We start from the raw sequence: 16,881 nt of genomic DNA on the forward strand, positions 1-16,881 counted from the left end.
AAAACAGAGAAATAAGAAAGAGTTAGAAAAATACAAAGTCCCCTCACCAATATATCTTGTCTTGTATCCCGTACAGAGAATAATGTACCCTCCCAGCTCTCAGTTAGGAGCAAGTTGGTAGACCGTGTAATGCAACGTAGAAGCCTTTCCTCCTGCTTCCAAAGGAACTTTGATCCATTGATGCCTATATTGTGGCTTGGGGGGTGGGGAATGTTTGTTATGAAGCCAAAATGAGTTTAGGAGCAAAAAGCAAACCCACCTGGCTGCTACCCCCTTTTCCCATACCAGTATATAGGGACATAGGGAGCCATTAGTTCCTATGAAGACATGGAAGAATATGGTTGGGACCCAGTGGGGTGGGGTAAGACAAGAGCCTTGTCTTCCATGGGAGTTAGGCCTCTTCCCCCAACTAGTTTATTTTGCCCCTGTAGGGTTTGTCCCCCTCCACATGTAAACTGATGTAATGAAGCAGTGGGGAGGAGAAGAAATGAGGCAGGATTTCCTTTCCTTTGGATTTTGAGTGCTTGGGGAAATGCAGTTTGGAAGTTGGAAAAAGGTCATGGCTGGTTTGGACTCACCTTCCAGGCTACCTGATTTGAATCTGGCAAGTTTAAATGACCTCTCACCACCTCTAATTTACATTGCCATAGTAATGGGTATATTAAGGTGATTCTGGGAAGAAGAAAAAGGCTTCTCTGTCCTTAGACTCTCTTGTAGGAATGTATTTCGATTTTAAAGAGATCTGTTGGCAGACTTGCAACATTGCACAGCTTAGGTGCTTGGGGAAATAGATTCATATAAGCACACAGCCTCCTGGCCTTGCAACTTTTTCCTACAGCAGGAAGCCACATCTTCTCAGCTGGCAGAGATTAGGCTATTACACAGAAACTGGAGGAGCCTCTCATCTGGGAGTGCTCTGGCTCTTACAGATCATGTGCATTAATTGCATTAACCTGAGGCTGGGTGTGGCAAATGGTACTTGTGAAACCTCTAGCATGTAGGTGTTAATTTCTCTCCATCCTGCTGCCTTTCCCAAGATTGCTCATTGCAGACAGCATTGTCTCTCTTCACCAGAAGGATTCAGTAACACAGAAGAACATGAAGGGCTTATGGAAAGGGTCGTTGCTGCTGATAACATTCTATTTGACTGCCCACCAAGGTAAGGACATTTTCTGTTTAGTGGGGAGACAAACGGCATAGTTTGTATATCGGAACACAAGGGGAGAGAGTGTGGCACCAAACTTGTGCTCATGTATAAATAAAACAAGATAATGGGAAAAGAAGGGAAAAGAATTGTAGAGTTAGAAGAGGACCCTAAGGGCAGCCTAATCCCAACTCCCAGAGTGCTGTAAGTTTTTCTTCCTCAGATAAACAACTTATTTGACCATTTGAGTGGAGAAGGCTTTGTAGAACGTGTGTATTGCTCAAAATGTGTCTCTGGCCAAGAGTGCTGGATAACTTGGATACTTGTATCTCCATAAACTTGTACTTTGCTTGCTTAGATGGTTAGATCTTAGCAGAAGGTTCTGAGACAGCTGTACTACAGAATCCCCTTGTTTTTCTCTTCTCTAGATTTGATGGATGTATAAAAGGGCTGGTTACGTTCCATAGTGTGCAGTGCCCTAGATTGAGCTAGTATACCAAGCTTCTGGGCTGAGGCTTTTAATATCCTATGAAAAGAGCAACCAGTACCAATCAGCCTGATGTATGAAACCCAAAACAATGTATTGTGCTATTGCATGTGTAGATGATCTGTAACTTTCCTCAGAACAACCTTGTTTCTATTATTGTGAAGCCGCATTTGTCCTCTTTCTGTTGTTCTTCACAGCCCTGTTGCTGTTTTGCAGCAGACCACAACTTCCTTTTTCTTGGCAGTTGAAAGAGAGGGATTGCTTTATTGCAGCAGAGCAGGTCGCACACGCTTGACTTTAAAGCAGATAGGTATTTTAATATGGGGAACATATCTGCTTGCTAGCATGTCTGTTCTTGCTAATCCTTATTTCAAAATTGAAAGGTAACTTCACCTGAAGTGCCCATCCCTTGCCTTCACGTGAAGGCAGGACTTGCTTGGGTGAGAGGGCAGTAGTGAGAGTTCCTATTGCAGGCCCTTACCCAATGGAATCCCACCCATGCAATTTATTTCCAACCTTTTACTCCATCTGAAAAGGCTCCCAGGGCCTACTCCCTCTGAATGCTTGAAAAAGGACCTAGATCCTTTCTAGAATGCAAAGAGAAGATTGGCCAGATGGGGCTACCCCATAAGTGTAGAACCTGTGACCCTACAGATGTTGCTGGACTCCACGTCCCGCCACCAGTATGGCCCAATGGTTGGAGGTGATGTAGAGTTGTAGAACAGCAACATTGGTGGAGAGCCACACGTTCCCCATTCCTGGTCTAGACAAACACATTCTATGGTTACCATGCCTTCAGTGGCAGCCAGAGGAGAAGGTTCCCTCTCATGACAACATGGTGGTTCAGCTTTAATCTGGCTGTGAAAAAAATCCAGTGAAAGAGCTGTTAAATCCCTTTCCCATGCTGCTTCCCTGCTGCCACCCTCTTCTGTGCCGCGTAGGCAGAGCATTGTACAGAGTAGTTTTTCGTGCCTGACTTGCCCTGAGGAAAGCTTGCTGGAAAAGTGTGTGTAGCACAGTCATTCCTAGGATACTCCAAACTATCCAGGGAACGCCCCGACTCCCACATCATTGCACCATAGCCAGCCACATTACTCGCAAGCTGTATGAGACTCATCCTTGCCCCCAGGAGCTTAGCATCAGTCAGTCAAACACAATACCAAACCAAGGGAGATTACCTAAGTTTCAGCCTTCATCTTTTAATCAAGTGTTCTGAAAGCACTGACAGTACCACTTAAAAGTAATGGTGTGTGGAACTTTAATCAGAACACTAAATACTGTGGACACTGATGAAAAGCCAGACTGTGAAAGCCCCTTGTTTCAAAAACCACATGTTTAAGAAGTGCTAGTCTGTCGCTACACACACACACACACACACACACACACACACACACACACACCCAAACTGACTCGAGATATCTCATCTGAGAGTATATTTCATTTTGGTCCCCATATAATTCTTTGGTTGATAAATGAGTAAGATTTCAAAGGTAGCACATGCTCTGGAACCGAGGATCTATGTTTTATCTATCATCAGTTTTCAGGTATCAAAGGCTATATGAGACCTACTAGTGGAGAGGTAAAGCTTTGTGATAGTGGGGCGGTGGTGGTTATATTTAGGTCTGTTACACAAGGGGACAGGCCCATTCACAAAGTTTACTTCTAGAGCTGGGAGTCAAATGCAGCGATGAGCATTTTGGAACTCTCCTGGCTAAAGCTTTTCTGTCCGTAACATCTAGCATCTTTAGGGTTGCATTATTTGTTAGGTTTCATGATGCTTTTAAATTTCACAAATGCAAGCAATGCTGTGGAAGGTAAGAAAGATTCTACCTAACAGAAGCCAGATGGGAGCCAGTCCAAACTAGCTGAGGCCTGCGGAGGAATAGAAGAGTTCAAATCCTAAAAGTAGTTAAGCGTAATGCAGGAAAAGTAGCAAGAAAACCCATTAAGAAGCTGACTGTAGGCTGTTCTCTTGCAAATGGTTCTGTTAAACTAAATTTCTTACTACTACAATAGCTTGGCAGCATAAATCATGCTAATGGAGAACTCCATCATACGTAATGCATACGGAATTTGCTGTCGCAGTATATAATAATGCCTACTGGCTTAAGATGGAATAAAAGTGGGTTAAGCAAATTCATGAAGTGCAAGTTGTATCCATGGCTACTAGCCATGATGGTATTTCCAGGTTCCAAGGCAATATACCACTGAATACGATTTGCTGGGCAGCCACAGTGAGGGCAGGGCTGTGCTAATGGGCTCTTGGTTCTTCTGCCTTTATAGAGTAGGAATCTCAGGCTAAATCATACTTGTGGTGTCCACTCCAGCAGAACAGAGTTCTCTTAAGGCCAAGTTGAATCTGCATTTTCTGCTGTCTGGCATTGACCCTGGCAATGCATAATATGTAAAATACCTTAAGGTTCAACACTGATGTTAGACAATGAGAGGTAAAGCTGATCCTTGACTCAAATTAAGCCCTCTTGTCAGTCTTAGTCAGGCTTCTTCAATATGTTCCCTCCAGATAGCATTGGACTTCAACTTCCATCATATGTGAACATCAGCCATGTGAGTGGTGGCACTGATGGGAATTGTGGTCCAAAACATCTGGAGGGAATGGTTGAGGAAGCATTGGGTCTAAGCATTTGGTGCAATTTCAAGGATGCAAAGAAGCTGGCAAACTTGTCTCTAAAGTAGATGCAACTTGTCTGATAACAGTGTGACTGTTGTGGCAACTGGCTGATGTCCTACATGGAGAAATTGCCAAATGGCTGTGTGGAGTTTCTTCTGCCCAGTGGTGGTTTTGTTCTGATTCTAAATGGAACTGTAGTAGGGGAAGCATCACTTGGAAAAGACAGCCAAGGAGAGTTCTGTAGTAACATCAGACTACCCAAGGTGGGGGGCATTGCATCATCTAACCCTGCCTTTGGCTACTGGAAAACACCATTGATTCTTGACACGTACCCAATGTCTTGTATATCAGTGCAATGAAGTAGGTATCTGTAGATAGTTGATTGTGTCATGTGTGAAAGAGAAGTAGATATTTGCATTGTGCAAGTTATAACATGTAGCATATAGCTTATCTGATTTGTGCCATTTAGTTGAGTGAGACTGGAAAAGTATGGAGGTGTTAGAAATCAAAGGAAACAGGTGGCAGGCATGAACTCGAAAAGGAGAGACCAGGAGACAAGGATGAGAATACAAGGATAAAGTCCTGTCTTTGGATCACTAGCAGATCTTGTTTGTGTCTTGCGTAGCTTCTCATCCTTCAATAGACACAGCCAGCATCTTTAAGTCTACTTCCTTAATTGCAATAGACACCCTTAAAAAAAATCAGATGAAATTGCTGGGTGTCTAATACTTATTTTACAATGCATATGCAGATTCAAATGGAAAATGGCTCTCTCTGGACTGTGAAGCTATAGGAAAACTATAGCATAAAATCCCCATAATTTAATGCTTGCTCACTGGCAGTGCTTTCTCCAGCTAAAGTAGGCTAGAAAAGCTGTTTGAACTTGGAAAAGGAATTTAAACATGGGATGGGTTGCCCAAAGCTGCTCCCTAGGGCTCAATAGAAACCAGCTGCTTTCCTCCCTTTAAAAAAATACATATTGAACAGCACCCATTGTACAAGACTGAATATTACATACTGTATTACTGAAGGTACTTATTGGTGAGGAATGTTTATTATCTCATTCAGTATAATTTTGGGAGCAATGCAAAGATGAAGGTAAAGCTTTCTTCCTGTTTATCCTCCCATATATTTCACTAAGAACGAAGTCACACATACATGGCAAATGACTAAAATAAGAACGATTGGCTTGCAGTGTGCAACAGCCATCAGAGATCAAATGGCATAGATGAAACTTCGTTCAAGGTCACTGAACTCTTATTTCAGACATAGTGCTTCCTCTGTGGCTGTTCCTTGGGTGGGATAGAGCTACGTCACAATGTAAACCAGTTTGAAATAGCTTTAGCTGTCGTATTTGGTTTTCTCTTCCTTTCCTTTCCTCCCCTGCACTTCACTGAGCAAGAAAAACTATTTTTGTACAGGTGTGGGGTACTCTGAGTTGGAGACCAATCTTTTAACATTTAACTCCCATGGTTCTTTAGTTAGGAACTCTGGGCCCAAACCACTCTTGATGTTTTATCCTGATACTGGCCTTTGTGTTTAAGCTTTTTCTTCCACAAATTGGCAGGCCTGGGGGGCTGGGGACTATCTGGACTGCAGAAGGGATGAGAAGAGTTTGCAGCCCCACTACTCCCATGCCTATTTTGGTTGGGACAGTAACAATTTATGTAGGAAAAAGCTTGCGGTCAATGTCAAGCAACATGAAATGTTTATAACTGACAGTGGAATGAAATGGTTTTCGATGTTTACCGGAAGCAAGAGTGATGAGACTCTTGTTATAGTAGTATGACAATCATTCTGTGGATGAAGGAGAGCAAAGAAATGTAAGTGCTGGGCGTTTGTTGTCCAATGGCATTTGCTTCTGTTGCAGTTGCTATTTTCCTAGTTCCTTCTGTGTTTATAACTCCTTTGAAAAGCCAGCACCATACCTAGGTAAGAGTGCCAACATTTCCCTCTGCAGCTGTAGGCCCTGTCTCATAACTGGGTGTGTGTGTTATATGCTGTCCCAATAGGAGCTGAAATCTGATCTGTATAATTTATGCACAGCCTTCCTTGGTCTTCTATGATTTACTTTTCTGTTGTGGGGGGCATATACCAAAGTATGTACTAAGACACGTGGGAACCCTCTATTGAGCCCTGTTCTGGCTATAGCTTGCCTTCACAGCTGTAACAGCCGCCATTATTATCATTTTTTAATACAAAAATTAAAGTGGGTATTCTTTCGATGCTGGGTTTTATGGGCAACATCTGATTCTGATGCTTGCCATGGATCGTGGACCACACAACAGTTCATCTAACATTATTGTGACTTTGCTAGATAGCTGCCGTTACCCTGGAAGATGTTAAGCCTTGCTGAGCTCCGATGAATAGAAATTGTGGCTAGACTCCATTCAAGTCATTCTGTAAATGATGTTTTGCTGGATTGAAATAAATGGGGGGGGGGATTCTACCAGAGGGTTCTGCCATGTTCCAGAGCACCCTGGCCTTAAAAAAAGCTAAAAATAAAAACCCCACCCACCACTACTACAATACTGCTGTGCCTGTTTTGTTGTGGTTGTGGCCTTTTGGAACAAGACATTGACCAACAGTTAACTATAAGCACTAACCCATAATGGCAGGGTTCCATGTATGTTGCTGCTACATGGAATGAAGGAATGCACCTGTAGGCAATGACTTGGCCCAGTGCACGGAAAACTTCAACCTATGCCAAAAAAGAACCAACAGTTATTATCCATGTCTCCAAGATCTAGCTATCTCATATTTACAGTGTGTGTAGTACCACTCTCAGGTTTTATTACAATCAAGTGGCATATAAATTCTGAGAAATAAACAGTCCAGTCTTCCAAGGAATAGTCGGATAGAACTACTACTTCAATTTGCATAGTTCTTTGAGCTTTTCTCTTCTTACTATTTCACTACTGGGGGTGGGGGAAGTGTACAGGTATATCCAGGTAACAAGTATGCTTCTGACCTTTTCATTTGCTGACAGTTTTGCTGCTTAGAATAAATCTGTAAAATGGGCCACTGTGTTTTGCTTTTACATGCAGTTCTGCTGTCACTGAACGCTGCCTTTTGACTCATGATTAGTAATGCAATTGAGCTAAGGTAGGGAAATGTGTTTGTGAGTCCATTCAGCTAGATGAGTGTTGCGGTTTCAAAGGTGTTAGCTGTGACTTGTAGGTGGGTTATAGGGCAATCCTAAACATTTCTACTCAGAAGTTCCATTGCGTTCAATGGTGCCTACTCTCCTCTAAAAAGTAAAAAAGGTACTCCTCTAAGCAGGTAAAGGAGAGCAGCCTAGTCCTATAATTTTTCTCCCCTTGTCTGTCCTCTGCAGGTTGTCTTTGAAAATGCTCTTCCCTCCCACTCCAGTGCTCTTTCCCAGCCTTCGCTTATTTTTCATGCTGATAAGATGAGAAGTGCCTTTAGGCAGGAAGCTTATTATGTGGCTCAACAACAGCTGAGAAAGCCAGGTGCTAATGACTTGTCAGGGGGGAGGCTGGTTTGCTTATAGGTTATCTGACTCACTTGCACTTGAAATTGAAATTTATATGTATGCTAATTGCTGAAATTGCAGCATTAGCCATTTGAACTTGCTATAAAGTCATTTTGATCATTAAGGCTACAAACATTCAGGTGTAGGAATGCTGAAATTCTACAGCTGTGTTTTCAGTGAGCTCAATGTCCATTGGTAGGCTGTAAACCCACCTTGCACTGTTAACAATATGGCACTTTGCTCCAGCTCGGTGATTTCCCCAAACATCTCCCATGTAACCTCTTGGTGAGGAGTCTAGATAGGTACCAAAAGATCTCTGGGAGTGAGACATTGTGCATTAAAAAAACCCGAAGCAGTGTAATTTTTAATATAGCCACGGCTAGTGCTAAAAAGTTCAGTAGTGATACTTTTCTTTTGCACCCAAGATTCAAAGGTATGTTAGGGAGGACAGCATTTCAATCGCTACCTTTATTAAAATCCACCGTTCGGGGAAGGGAGCTCAGAACACTGAACATCTTCAGGTCTTTAGTCCCATCAGAGAGGCTTCCAAGTTTTCCCTTCCTAAAACCAAGAGGACTGCAGTTCAGCTAACTTGAAGCGAGAGAACATGACCCCATTTTAATTAACATGTAGGGTGGTGTAGCCTTTAGAGTGCTGGGCTAGAATGTGTTTGAAGTCAGGTTCAGATCCCTGCACAGCCAACTGTCTCCATCTCAAAGGGTGCCTGCAAGAGAACCCTCCATGTATATGTATCTGAATTTGGGCAGGAGCCAGGATATAAATGATGGGTAGCACATTATGCAGTAGCTTGAGCAGGATAGGACCCAACATGCCAACAACTGTTCTGTCTTCCTCCTACTCCTAAATTGCAGGTGTATGTAAAGCCCTATGTGGCAAGTACTCCTACCTTTCACAGTGACAAATCGGACCCACAGGAATATGCTGAAGGACTCGAAAATAACTTCCCATTGCAACGAATTCCTCTGACTTTATCAGAAGAATCCTGCAAATAGCTGTTTAGGGAAAGTGTTAAGAATTGGGGAATTCCCTGACTTTTAGTTCTATGATATGGAGCTAGGACACTTTAGGGAGTTTTTGTTTTAAGTTTTTGTTTAAGAAAGAGGTTGGAGCTCGAACCACTCCCTCCCATGTACTACTACTACTACTACTACTACTACTACTACTACTATTTATTTATTTATTTATTTATTTATTTATTTATTTGCAGGAAGTTTTTAATAGCGTGTAGATGTGGGTGGCGCTGTGGGTTAAACCATAGAGCCTAGGGCTTGCTGATCAGAAGGTTGGCAGTTCGAATCCCCGCAACAAGGTGAGCTCCCGTTGCTCGGTCCCTGCTCCTGCCAACCTAGCAGTTCGAAAGCACGTCAAAGTGCAAGTAGATAAACAGGTACCACTCCGGCAGGAAGGTAAACGGCGTTTCCGTGCGCTGCTCTGGTTCGCCAGAAGCGGCTTAGTCATGCTGGCCACATGACCCGGAAGCTGTACACCGGCTCCCTTGGCCAATTAAGCGAGATGAGCGCCACAACCCCAGAGTCGTCCACAACTGGACCTAATGGTCAGGGGTCCCTTTACCTTTACTAGAAAAATATTAAAATGCTTAACCCCCACCTGCACTCTGTGGCGGTAACTGTCCTTCTGGCAACTTAATTCCTAGTTATTTGTGCTCTGTAGAGCCATGGACGTCTGTAGGAGAGGGTGTGGTGCTTTTCTCCTGGAATTCTTAATGAATTTATTTTAATGTACACAGACACACACATTTAGCTGGTCAACAATAGGTTGATCTCTGAGACCACTCCCATTTAGAGTGGCTGCCAGACAGGGGCTCTGCACATGCTCTGGAAGAGAGCCTTCCTGGGCCAGCAGGCAGCTCAGGTGTATGAATACTGCTTGTTCTGATCTACTTTCTACATCCAGAAATCTTAAGGATCTGGAAACACTAGAAATGCAGTGATAATACAGACAAAGAAATTATGGTTCCTTATTGTGACTGGGTGAGGAGCTTGGTGGGGGTGCAGCTGGACCTGCTTTTTTGAAGGGCAAGAATTGGAAACCAAAAGTAGCTGTCAAGGGTTTCAGGAAATGTGCAGTGAAATGGAAATTTCATGTGCCAGTGTGGCTGGAGCAACCCAGTCAGATGGGAGGAGTACAAATAATAAAAGTACTATGCAAATTATTATGCTACTGTTTTAAGTGGTTGAAGGTTAAAAGAAAGGCGCAGTGGTTTTCTATACTGTGTAAGATTACTAGAGAGATAAAGTGAAAGAAGCAGAGCTGTTTCAATTTATTCAGCTAGGAATGTCCCCAAGTACTTCAAAAAGCAGAGGACAGTGAGTTAGTGAGCCCCAGGTGGAATCTATGCACATATAAAAAACGCTGTGAAAATGTTTATTTTTAAAGGTTTTGAAAAATACATTGAATTTTGCTTGGCTCACTGTTGCCATCTAGTGTCACGTTTGTATAAACTTTACAACACATTTAAAACGTTTTATTTACAGCTGTGTGGCTGAGTGCACAGACCAACACTGAAGCCTCTACCTTGTCAGGCATCATACAAGTAGTATCCAAAGTGTTTGCCTCTAAAGAGATGGAAATATACAGATTTAGGTGGGGGCAGGGCATGAGAACATCCCAGCTGAAAATACAGAGGCAGCTATCAGTACTGTACAGCTTGAACAACAAGAAAAGCTGGATACTGGCTGCTACATATTGAAAGCAAATCCTCTATCAGATGTGTTGGATCTGTGCAGAAAGTTATGACTTCAGACATGATAGCACAGGTTCAAGAGCATTTTGCCATGCATGGTTTTCTAAATATTCTCATTGATTAGAATATTCTGTTGTTTTGAAAGGACCTGTGTGCTGGCAATGTTGAATTTTATTTCCCCAGCCAGTAGTATGAGGGGTACAGGGCACATACATTACCAAAACTTGCACCAATATGCACAGGCAGTCTTCATCTACTGCTCTCATCTCATAGGCTTGCTATCACTGTATAGCCCACACTTCTGCCTGTCTGCACCTAGAAAGCACAGACTCAAGAGGTGTTCCACTTGCCCTGTGCTTTTAGGCATGGGTCCGAGTGGTTTTCTGTTTGCCTCACTGCTTTCTCCCAGGAAACCCCCCGTTTACTGCTGAATCTGAGCAAACATCGATCCACGGAAAACTTAATTGACATTTGTGCCAATTTAGCAGTAAAGAGTGGGTTTCTTCAGGGGGCACAATTAAAGCCATAATAAAACTTTTCAGTGGGAGCATCCAAAGATGGCATCTAATGTACAGCATAACAATGTTATATGAAACAACAGTAATTTAAAATCACAAGAGTATCCGTGTGCCAGCAGAAAAAAGTACTCAAGTATTGACTTGCAACTCAAGACATTAGCAGGATCAAGCAATAGTAAGACCAGACAACTTTTGTAGCAGCTATTGTGTATGTCGTAGACATTGACTTTCGTCGTTTGTGTTATAATTATGCAAATATTATTTGATGCTAGAGCCAGTCACCCAAGCGCTGCAATCTGTGAAGTTATCTATGTGCTGTCATTTCCATTCCATATAACAGTGGGATGGAAATAACGGGATAACACAGGGAACTTAGTGGTGAGACCTTTAGCACCATAAAAGGAAAGTCCACAGTCCACCATTGTTTCCCATTGCTTCTCTTCAGTATCGTGTAATGGTGCATGTGTGGGGTTTGGCCATATAAAGACTGAAAATAGTAAAGTCAGCAATGCCTAGTCAGAAGTCATAGACCTTGCTCACCCTTTGGAAATATTTATGCAAATGACCCCCATGTGCTCAGCAGGGGTCAATCCAGAGCTCCCCCAACTCCCACTGGACACTTTGACAGGTCAAATGAGGATCCCAGCAGGCATAACTTGACCTGTGGGCTGCCAGTTCCCCACTGCTGCTGTGCAGAATTTTTATTGGTGTTTTCGTCAAAGAACTTCCTCCTTTCCTCTGGTTCTTACCTGTGAGGCAGGTCAGGCAGAGAACTGCTGACTAACCCTACATCCTCTGTGAGCAGGGCTTTTTTCAGCTGGAACTCAGTTCCGCCACCTCTCAGGTGGGTGCCATTGCCATTTTAAGAGAACAAGGGAGGTGTTCATGGTGAGTTCCAGCACTTCTTTTTCTAGAAAAATAGCACTGCCTGTGATCTTTGTGCTGGGGGGGCGGGTCCTGAACCTGGGCCTTGTAGCTTCTAATCTTTTCTTCTAAACATCTCCACATTAGCTCTCTCTTACCTCTGCTGTAATACCATGGCTGGAGAGAGTAGCACCAAACAAGGAGGACACCTGAAATGATTTATAATATTAACTAAATGCAAACAGAATAAACTCAAGTGCATTTCAACCATGTTTTTAACTTGGGAAGAAGAAAACATATTCTTTAGTTGACTATTCCCACCCTGAAGAAGAATGTTTTAAAATGCATTGAAACTTATATACAGTAATGAGAACACTAATTGAAACCTCCTCCTTTTATGTTGATAAGCTTTAAAAGCCTTTTGCATAGAAAGGGAGGTGTGTCTGAGTCCAGGCTAGGAGGATTTTTATCTTGTCTTGAATAGGGTTTGTACAGTTGCACCAGCTCTGGCATCTCTACAAACAAATCACATGGCAGCACCATGAAGAAGAAGAAGAAAAAAGAATTTGGCAGGGAGTGGCACAGGAGAGGCAAAGTATATCTCTAGGTGCAAGAGTTGTGTCCCACGGTTTTAAATCTCTGAAAGAAAAATACTAGCATGCGTATTGGCAATTGGCTCCAGCAATTGGTGGTAGCGGTGGGGGGAGTGTCTTGTTTGGGGTGTGTGTGACACCCCCCCTGCTCACAATGGTATTTTAAATGCACAGCTGGGCAGTTTTTAAAAATGAGAAAGGGTGTGTGGAACAGGGTAGTTGCCTTTTAATCTAGCAAATTATGGAATCTCCAAACATACACTATGCAGGGGTAAATGAATGCCGATGCTATAATATAATTGACCTGACTTTAGTTCTTAAATGTGGAGCTGGAAAACAGGTCACTCATGCCTGTTGGTCAGTTAAAAAACCTTCTGTTATCACACACAACAATCTTAGTTTTCAGCGTGTCTGTGGTAAGCAAAGTGACGTGTTACACTTGCATTCTTTCAAATACAGCTTGCCTGTATTAGTTGTTTTTTTAACACTTCTTTGTTGCTGCTTCAAGGAGTCTTCCCTCCCTCTTCAGAGACAGGTGTGTCACTTTGCTATGCAGAGCATAAATTAAAAGGCTAACCCAGCAAAAGACTGAATGATCCAGTTGGGAGTGGGTGTGAGCGATTCCCAACTGCTGAGACAAGGGGAACAGTGCACAGGAACAACTCTGAAAGGGACACTCCCAGTTCCGACGGAGTCCAAGCCTAGTTGCATCAATTGTAAAAAGTTTATCCTGTTGATAGGACCTGGTTTTCATTTGTGGCGCTGATCCATCTCTCACTTAGCCCAGCCTTTAGTCTGCTTCACTGTGTAGAGTTTACAGAAAGCTAAAGGTTCAAAGAGTAGCTCTGGGCTGCTTGTAAAATGGCTTTCAAAGTGGTGTGCACTGCAAAACAGCAGGATTTGTCATTTCCCAGCAGGGGAACTGGCATGCAGCCAACACAGAATGGAGTCCTGCTTCCACGCCACCCTAGCAGAGCGATGCCAGCTGATTGGCAAGTGGGCATGGTTTTATAATAAATGGCCTTGCATGCCAAATTGTCCCACGGGTCAGAAGTTCCCATCTCCTTCTGTAAACTGTCCCTCATTTCTTTCTATACTTATGCAGAGCCACTGTGGTGCAGTGGTGTAGATTGTTAACACTAGGACCTGGGGTAAAGGTAAAGGGACCCCTGAGCATTGGGTCCAGTCGCGGACGACTCTGGGGTTGCGGCGCTCATCTCGCTTTACTGGCCGAGGGAGCCGGCGTACAGCTTCCGGGTCATGTGGCCAGCATGACAAAGCCGCTTCTGGCAAACCAGAGCAGCACATGGAAACACCGTTTACCTTCCCGCCGGAGCGGTACCTATTTATCTACTTGCACTTTGACATGCTTTCGAACTGCTAGGTGGGCAGGAGCTGGGACCGAGCAACATGAGCTCACCCCGTCGCAGGGATTTGAACTGCTGACCTTCTGATCAGCAAGCCCTAGGCTCTGTGGTTTAACCCGCAGCGCCACCTGCGTCCCATCTAGGACCTAGGATAAGGTGGCTCAAATGCCCACATACCCAAGAAGCTCACTGGGTAACTTTGGGCCCATCATTGGATCTGATGTGGGTTTTGGTGTATACAAGCCGATGCTATATAAGAGTATTTTTAAGACTGTGGTCACTCTGATGGTTTTTAATGGGTGTGGTTACCCCTCTGGTATTGTATAATTTTGCATGGATTTAAAAAACTTGACATCGGCACAATACTATTCATGTGAAAAAGACATTCTCGTTATATGGGGGCCGGGGGGAGGCTCATTTTCACCTTATCACCATCTGCCTGACAACCTTTATCCTTCTATGTTGATAGTATGGTATGATCTGGTCCTGCCCACACTTTTCCCTGAGTAGGAGATGGGAGATGATCAATACTGTGAGGAATCTCATATCGGAATCATTTGTTCAAGTTGCTAGGATGTTCTGAAGCAGGGAATATTTGGTGGGGAGGTATCCGTATGAGCAGTTATAGTAGGTTAGCAAGTGCTCTGGGTGTAGGCATGAATCTAGGACAGCTTTTGTTGCTAAACCTGTTTGTCTTTTGTAATAGCTTCTGCCTGGCACATTTCAGTGCTCTGGGCTTACACAAGTGCGTCTCACAGAGGCTATTAACTCCCTGCTCATTCCTACCCTCCTGTCATAGGTTCTGCGGGAGTTCTTCCCGTATCGCCACATCTGATATGTAGATTGCACCAGCTAAACCTGGCAGCACCTGTTCTTCCTGCAATCACTAAATGATGACAAATTCTTCATCCAACTTACGTAATATTATTAAAGAAGGCAAGCAGGACCAGCAACAAAATGTTGCAGTGTGGCGTGATCCTGTTCAAGATTCCCATCAGCCCTTTTTCAGGACATGCTATTCTGTTCCCTCTCTAGCTCAGTCCTCACTGGGCTAACTGGAATCTCCCCCACCCACCCACTACCCCCCACCCCTCGTTTTGTGTGTGCTGAAAATCTTGGGCTTTCCACAAACTTCCTGATAGCTTTCTCCTATGCTGTTTTGGCTGCATGTTGACCATAGTTCATAGAATGAATTTGCTTTTAGCATATAGCAGTGATTCTAAAACTTTTTTCTCTGGGCCACATTTGCTAAATAAAAATTTGCTTGTGCCACACCAATTTTTTTTATTGATAAGAAATACACTGGAAAACAAAAAGGAAACTCCTAGCAGTGCTTGATTTATAACATAGAGCCTGCCATTTGCTTGATAATAGGGCAGCCCTAAGCAAAGCCTCTTGAGGAAGTGAGGTGCCTTGTGTCCTCAAATCGTTTACCTTATGGAACAAAAGCAAATCTTTGGACTGCACTGGAAAACATCATTCAGCCTGGACACTGAGATCCAGCTCTGAGGGCCTTCTGGCAGTTCCCTCATTGTGAGAAGTGAAGTTACAGGGAACCAGGCAGAGGGCCTTCTTGGTAGTGGCACCCACCCCGTGGAATACCCTCCTATCAGATGTCAAGGAAATAAACACCTATCTAACTTTTAGCAGACATCTGAAGGCAGCTCTGTAAAGGGAGGGTTTTTTTTTAATGTTTTAAATATTTTGTTGAATGCCACCCAGTGTGGCTGGGGCAACCCAGTCGGATAGGCTGCATATAAATATTAAAACTATTATTAAAAGTTATTATAATACATAATTACAGTGTCATAATCCAGTCTACAGTACTTCCTCTGGCTAAAACCCGGTAAAAACCATGTTTGGAAGTAAGTGAAATTTCCATTTTCAAAGGCTTCTCCAGAAGTGTTGAGGGTAATCCAAAAATCTACTTATTGAAGGACAGTGGAAGTGGGCATCTCAGCGTCTTGAAATAAGAAGGTGTTTTGGAAGCCAAGGTTTTTTTTTAAAAAACATACTAATCAATGTCCTGGAGATGACGGGTCCCGCCAGACTGACGGTTTTGTGTGGGCGTATTCTGCAGCATGTTCTTGACACTATATAGTGCATTAGTGGTGGGTTTATCCTGGACTGTTCGCACTCCATTCTGCATTTTTAGTTGTTCTGCCATGCTTCTTTAGCTTCCTCAGCTGCCAGAAGGGAGGATACATACCTGTAAGGAAACTTTCCATGGCTTACGACTTCCTTTTATAAATGTGACAAAGGATCAGGCTTTAGATATTGATCTTTATTGTTCATTTTATATGGTATGACCAGTTGAGATAATTTCCCTTCTGTTTTTATCATGCACCTCCCTTTGCTGTTCACTTTTGCTTCTCTAATTTATATTTAGGTTTCATAATTTCCGGGAGTGAATAGCTTAAGCTCATAAATGGCTGTGGAAACTTTTTGTATCGCATTCTATAGTTGTAGTATTTATTATTCTTGGTTTTGAGATTCTAGGGCTTACTTCCAGGTAAATTGCTGCAACTCAGCAAAAGAACTTTTGAGTAGGTATGCATAAGATTTCACTGTTACTCTCCTTAATAATGCTTATTAATATTTGTATTTTAGCTTAAATCTAAATTTCAGTTTTATGTAGCCATGCACTATATGTTACAGCTTTGTATTTAATACTTTCTAAAAGAAAAGAACAATATCTCCTCCAGTTTGTTGTTGTTGTTGTTCATTTGTTCAGTCGTGTCCAACTCTTCATGACCCCATGGACCAGAGCACGCCAGGCACGCCTATCCTTCACTGCCTCTCGCAGTTTGGCCAAACTCATCCAGTTAGCCTTACTCTATTTACTTGAGTCTTAATGCGCCATTGAATCTAATGCACACATCAATTTTCAGAGCCTTGAAACAAAAAAGAAGTATTTGCTGGCGAATGTAAATGTGCCATCAAATCTAATGCACACCTTAATTTTTGCAATGTAATTTGTCCAAAAAAGGTGAGTATTAGATCTGAGTAAATGTGGTATTTGTATGCATATATCTTATCCATATATCTTATCTTATCT

General features: G+C 42.9%; 1 protein-coding gene across 3 annotated transcripts in view; it reads left to right on the forward strand.

Annotated features, from left to right (window-relative positions):
- Positions 1-835: 835 nt before the first annotated feature.
- Positions 836-16,881, forward strand: part of LOC117046733 (prosaposin-like) — a 40,503-nt gene continuing 24,457 nt past the window's right edge. Inside the window, exon 1 of one of the 3 annotated variants that reach the window (XM_033149075.1) lies at positions 836-1,159. In XM_033149075.1, coding sequence (XP_033004966.1) covers positions 1,099-1,159 — 61 coding nt within the window. In that variant the 5' untranslated portion in view covers positions 836-1,098. The remainder of the gene's footprint in view (positions 1,160-16,881) is intronic. The other 2 variants (XM_033149074.1, XM_033149073.1) reach the window with 2 other exon arrangements.

This window comes from Lacerta agilis, chromosome 5 (genome assembly GCF_009819535.1).
Source record: "Lacerta agilis isolate rLacAgi1 chromosome 5, rLacAgi1.pri, whole genome shotgun sequence".
NCBI lineage: Eukaryota > Metazoa > Chordata > Lepidosauria > Squamata > Lacertidae > Lacerta > Lacerta agilis.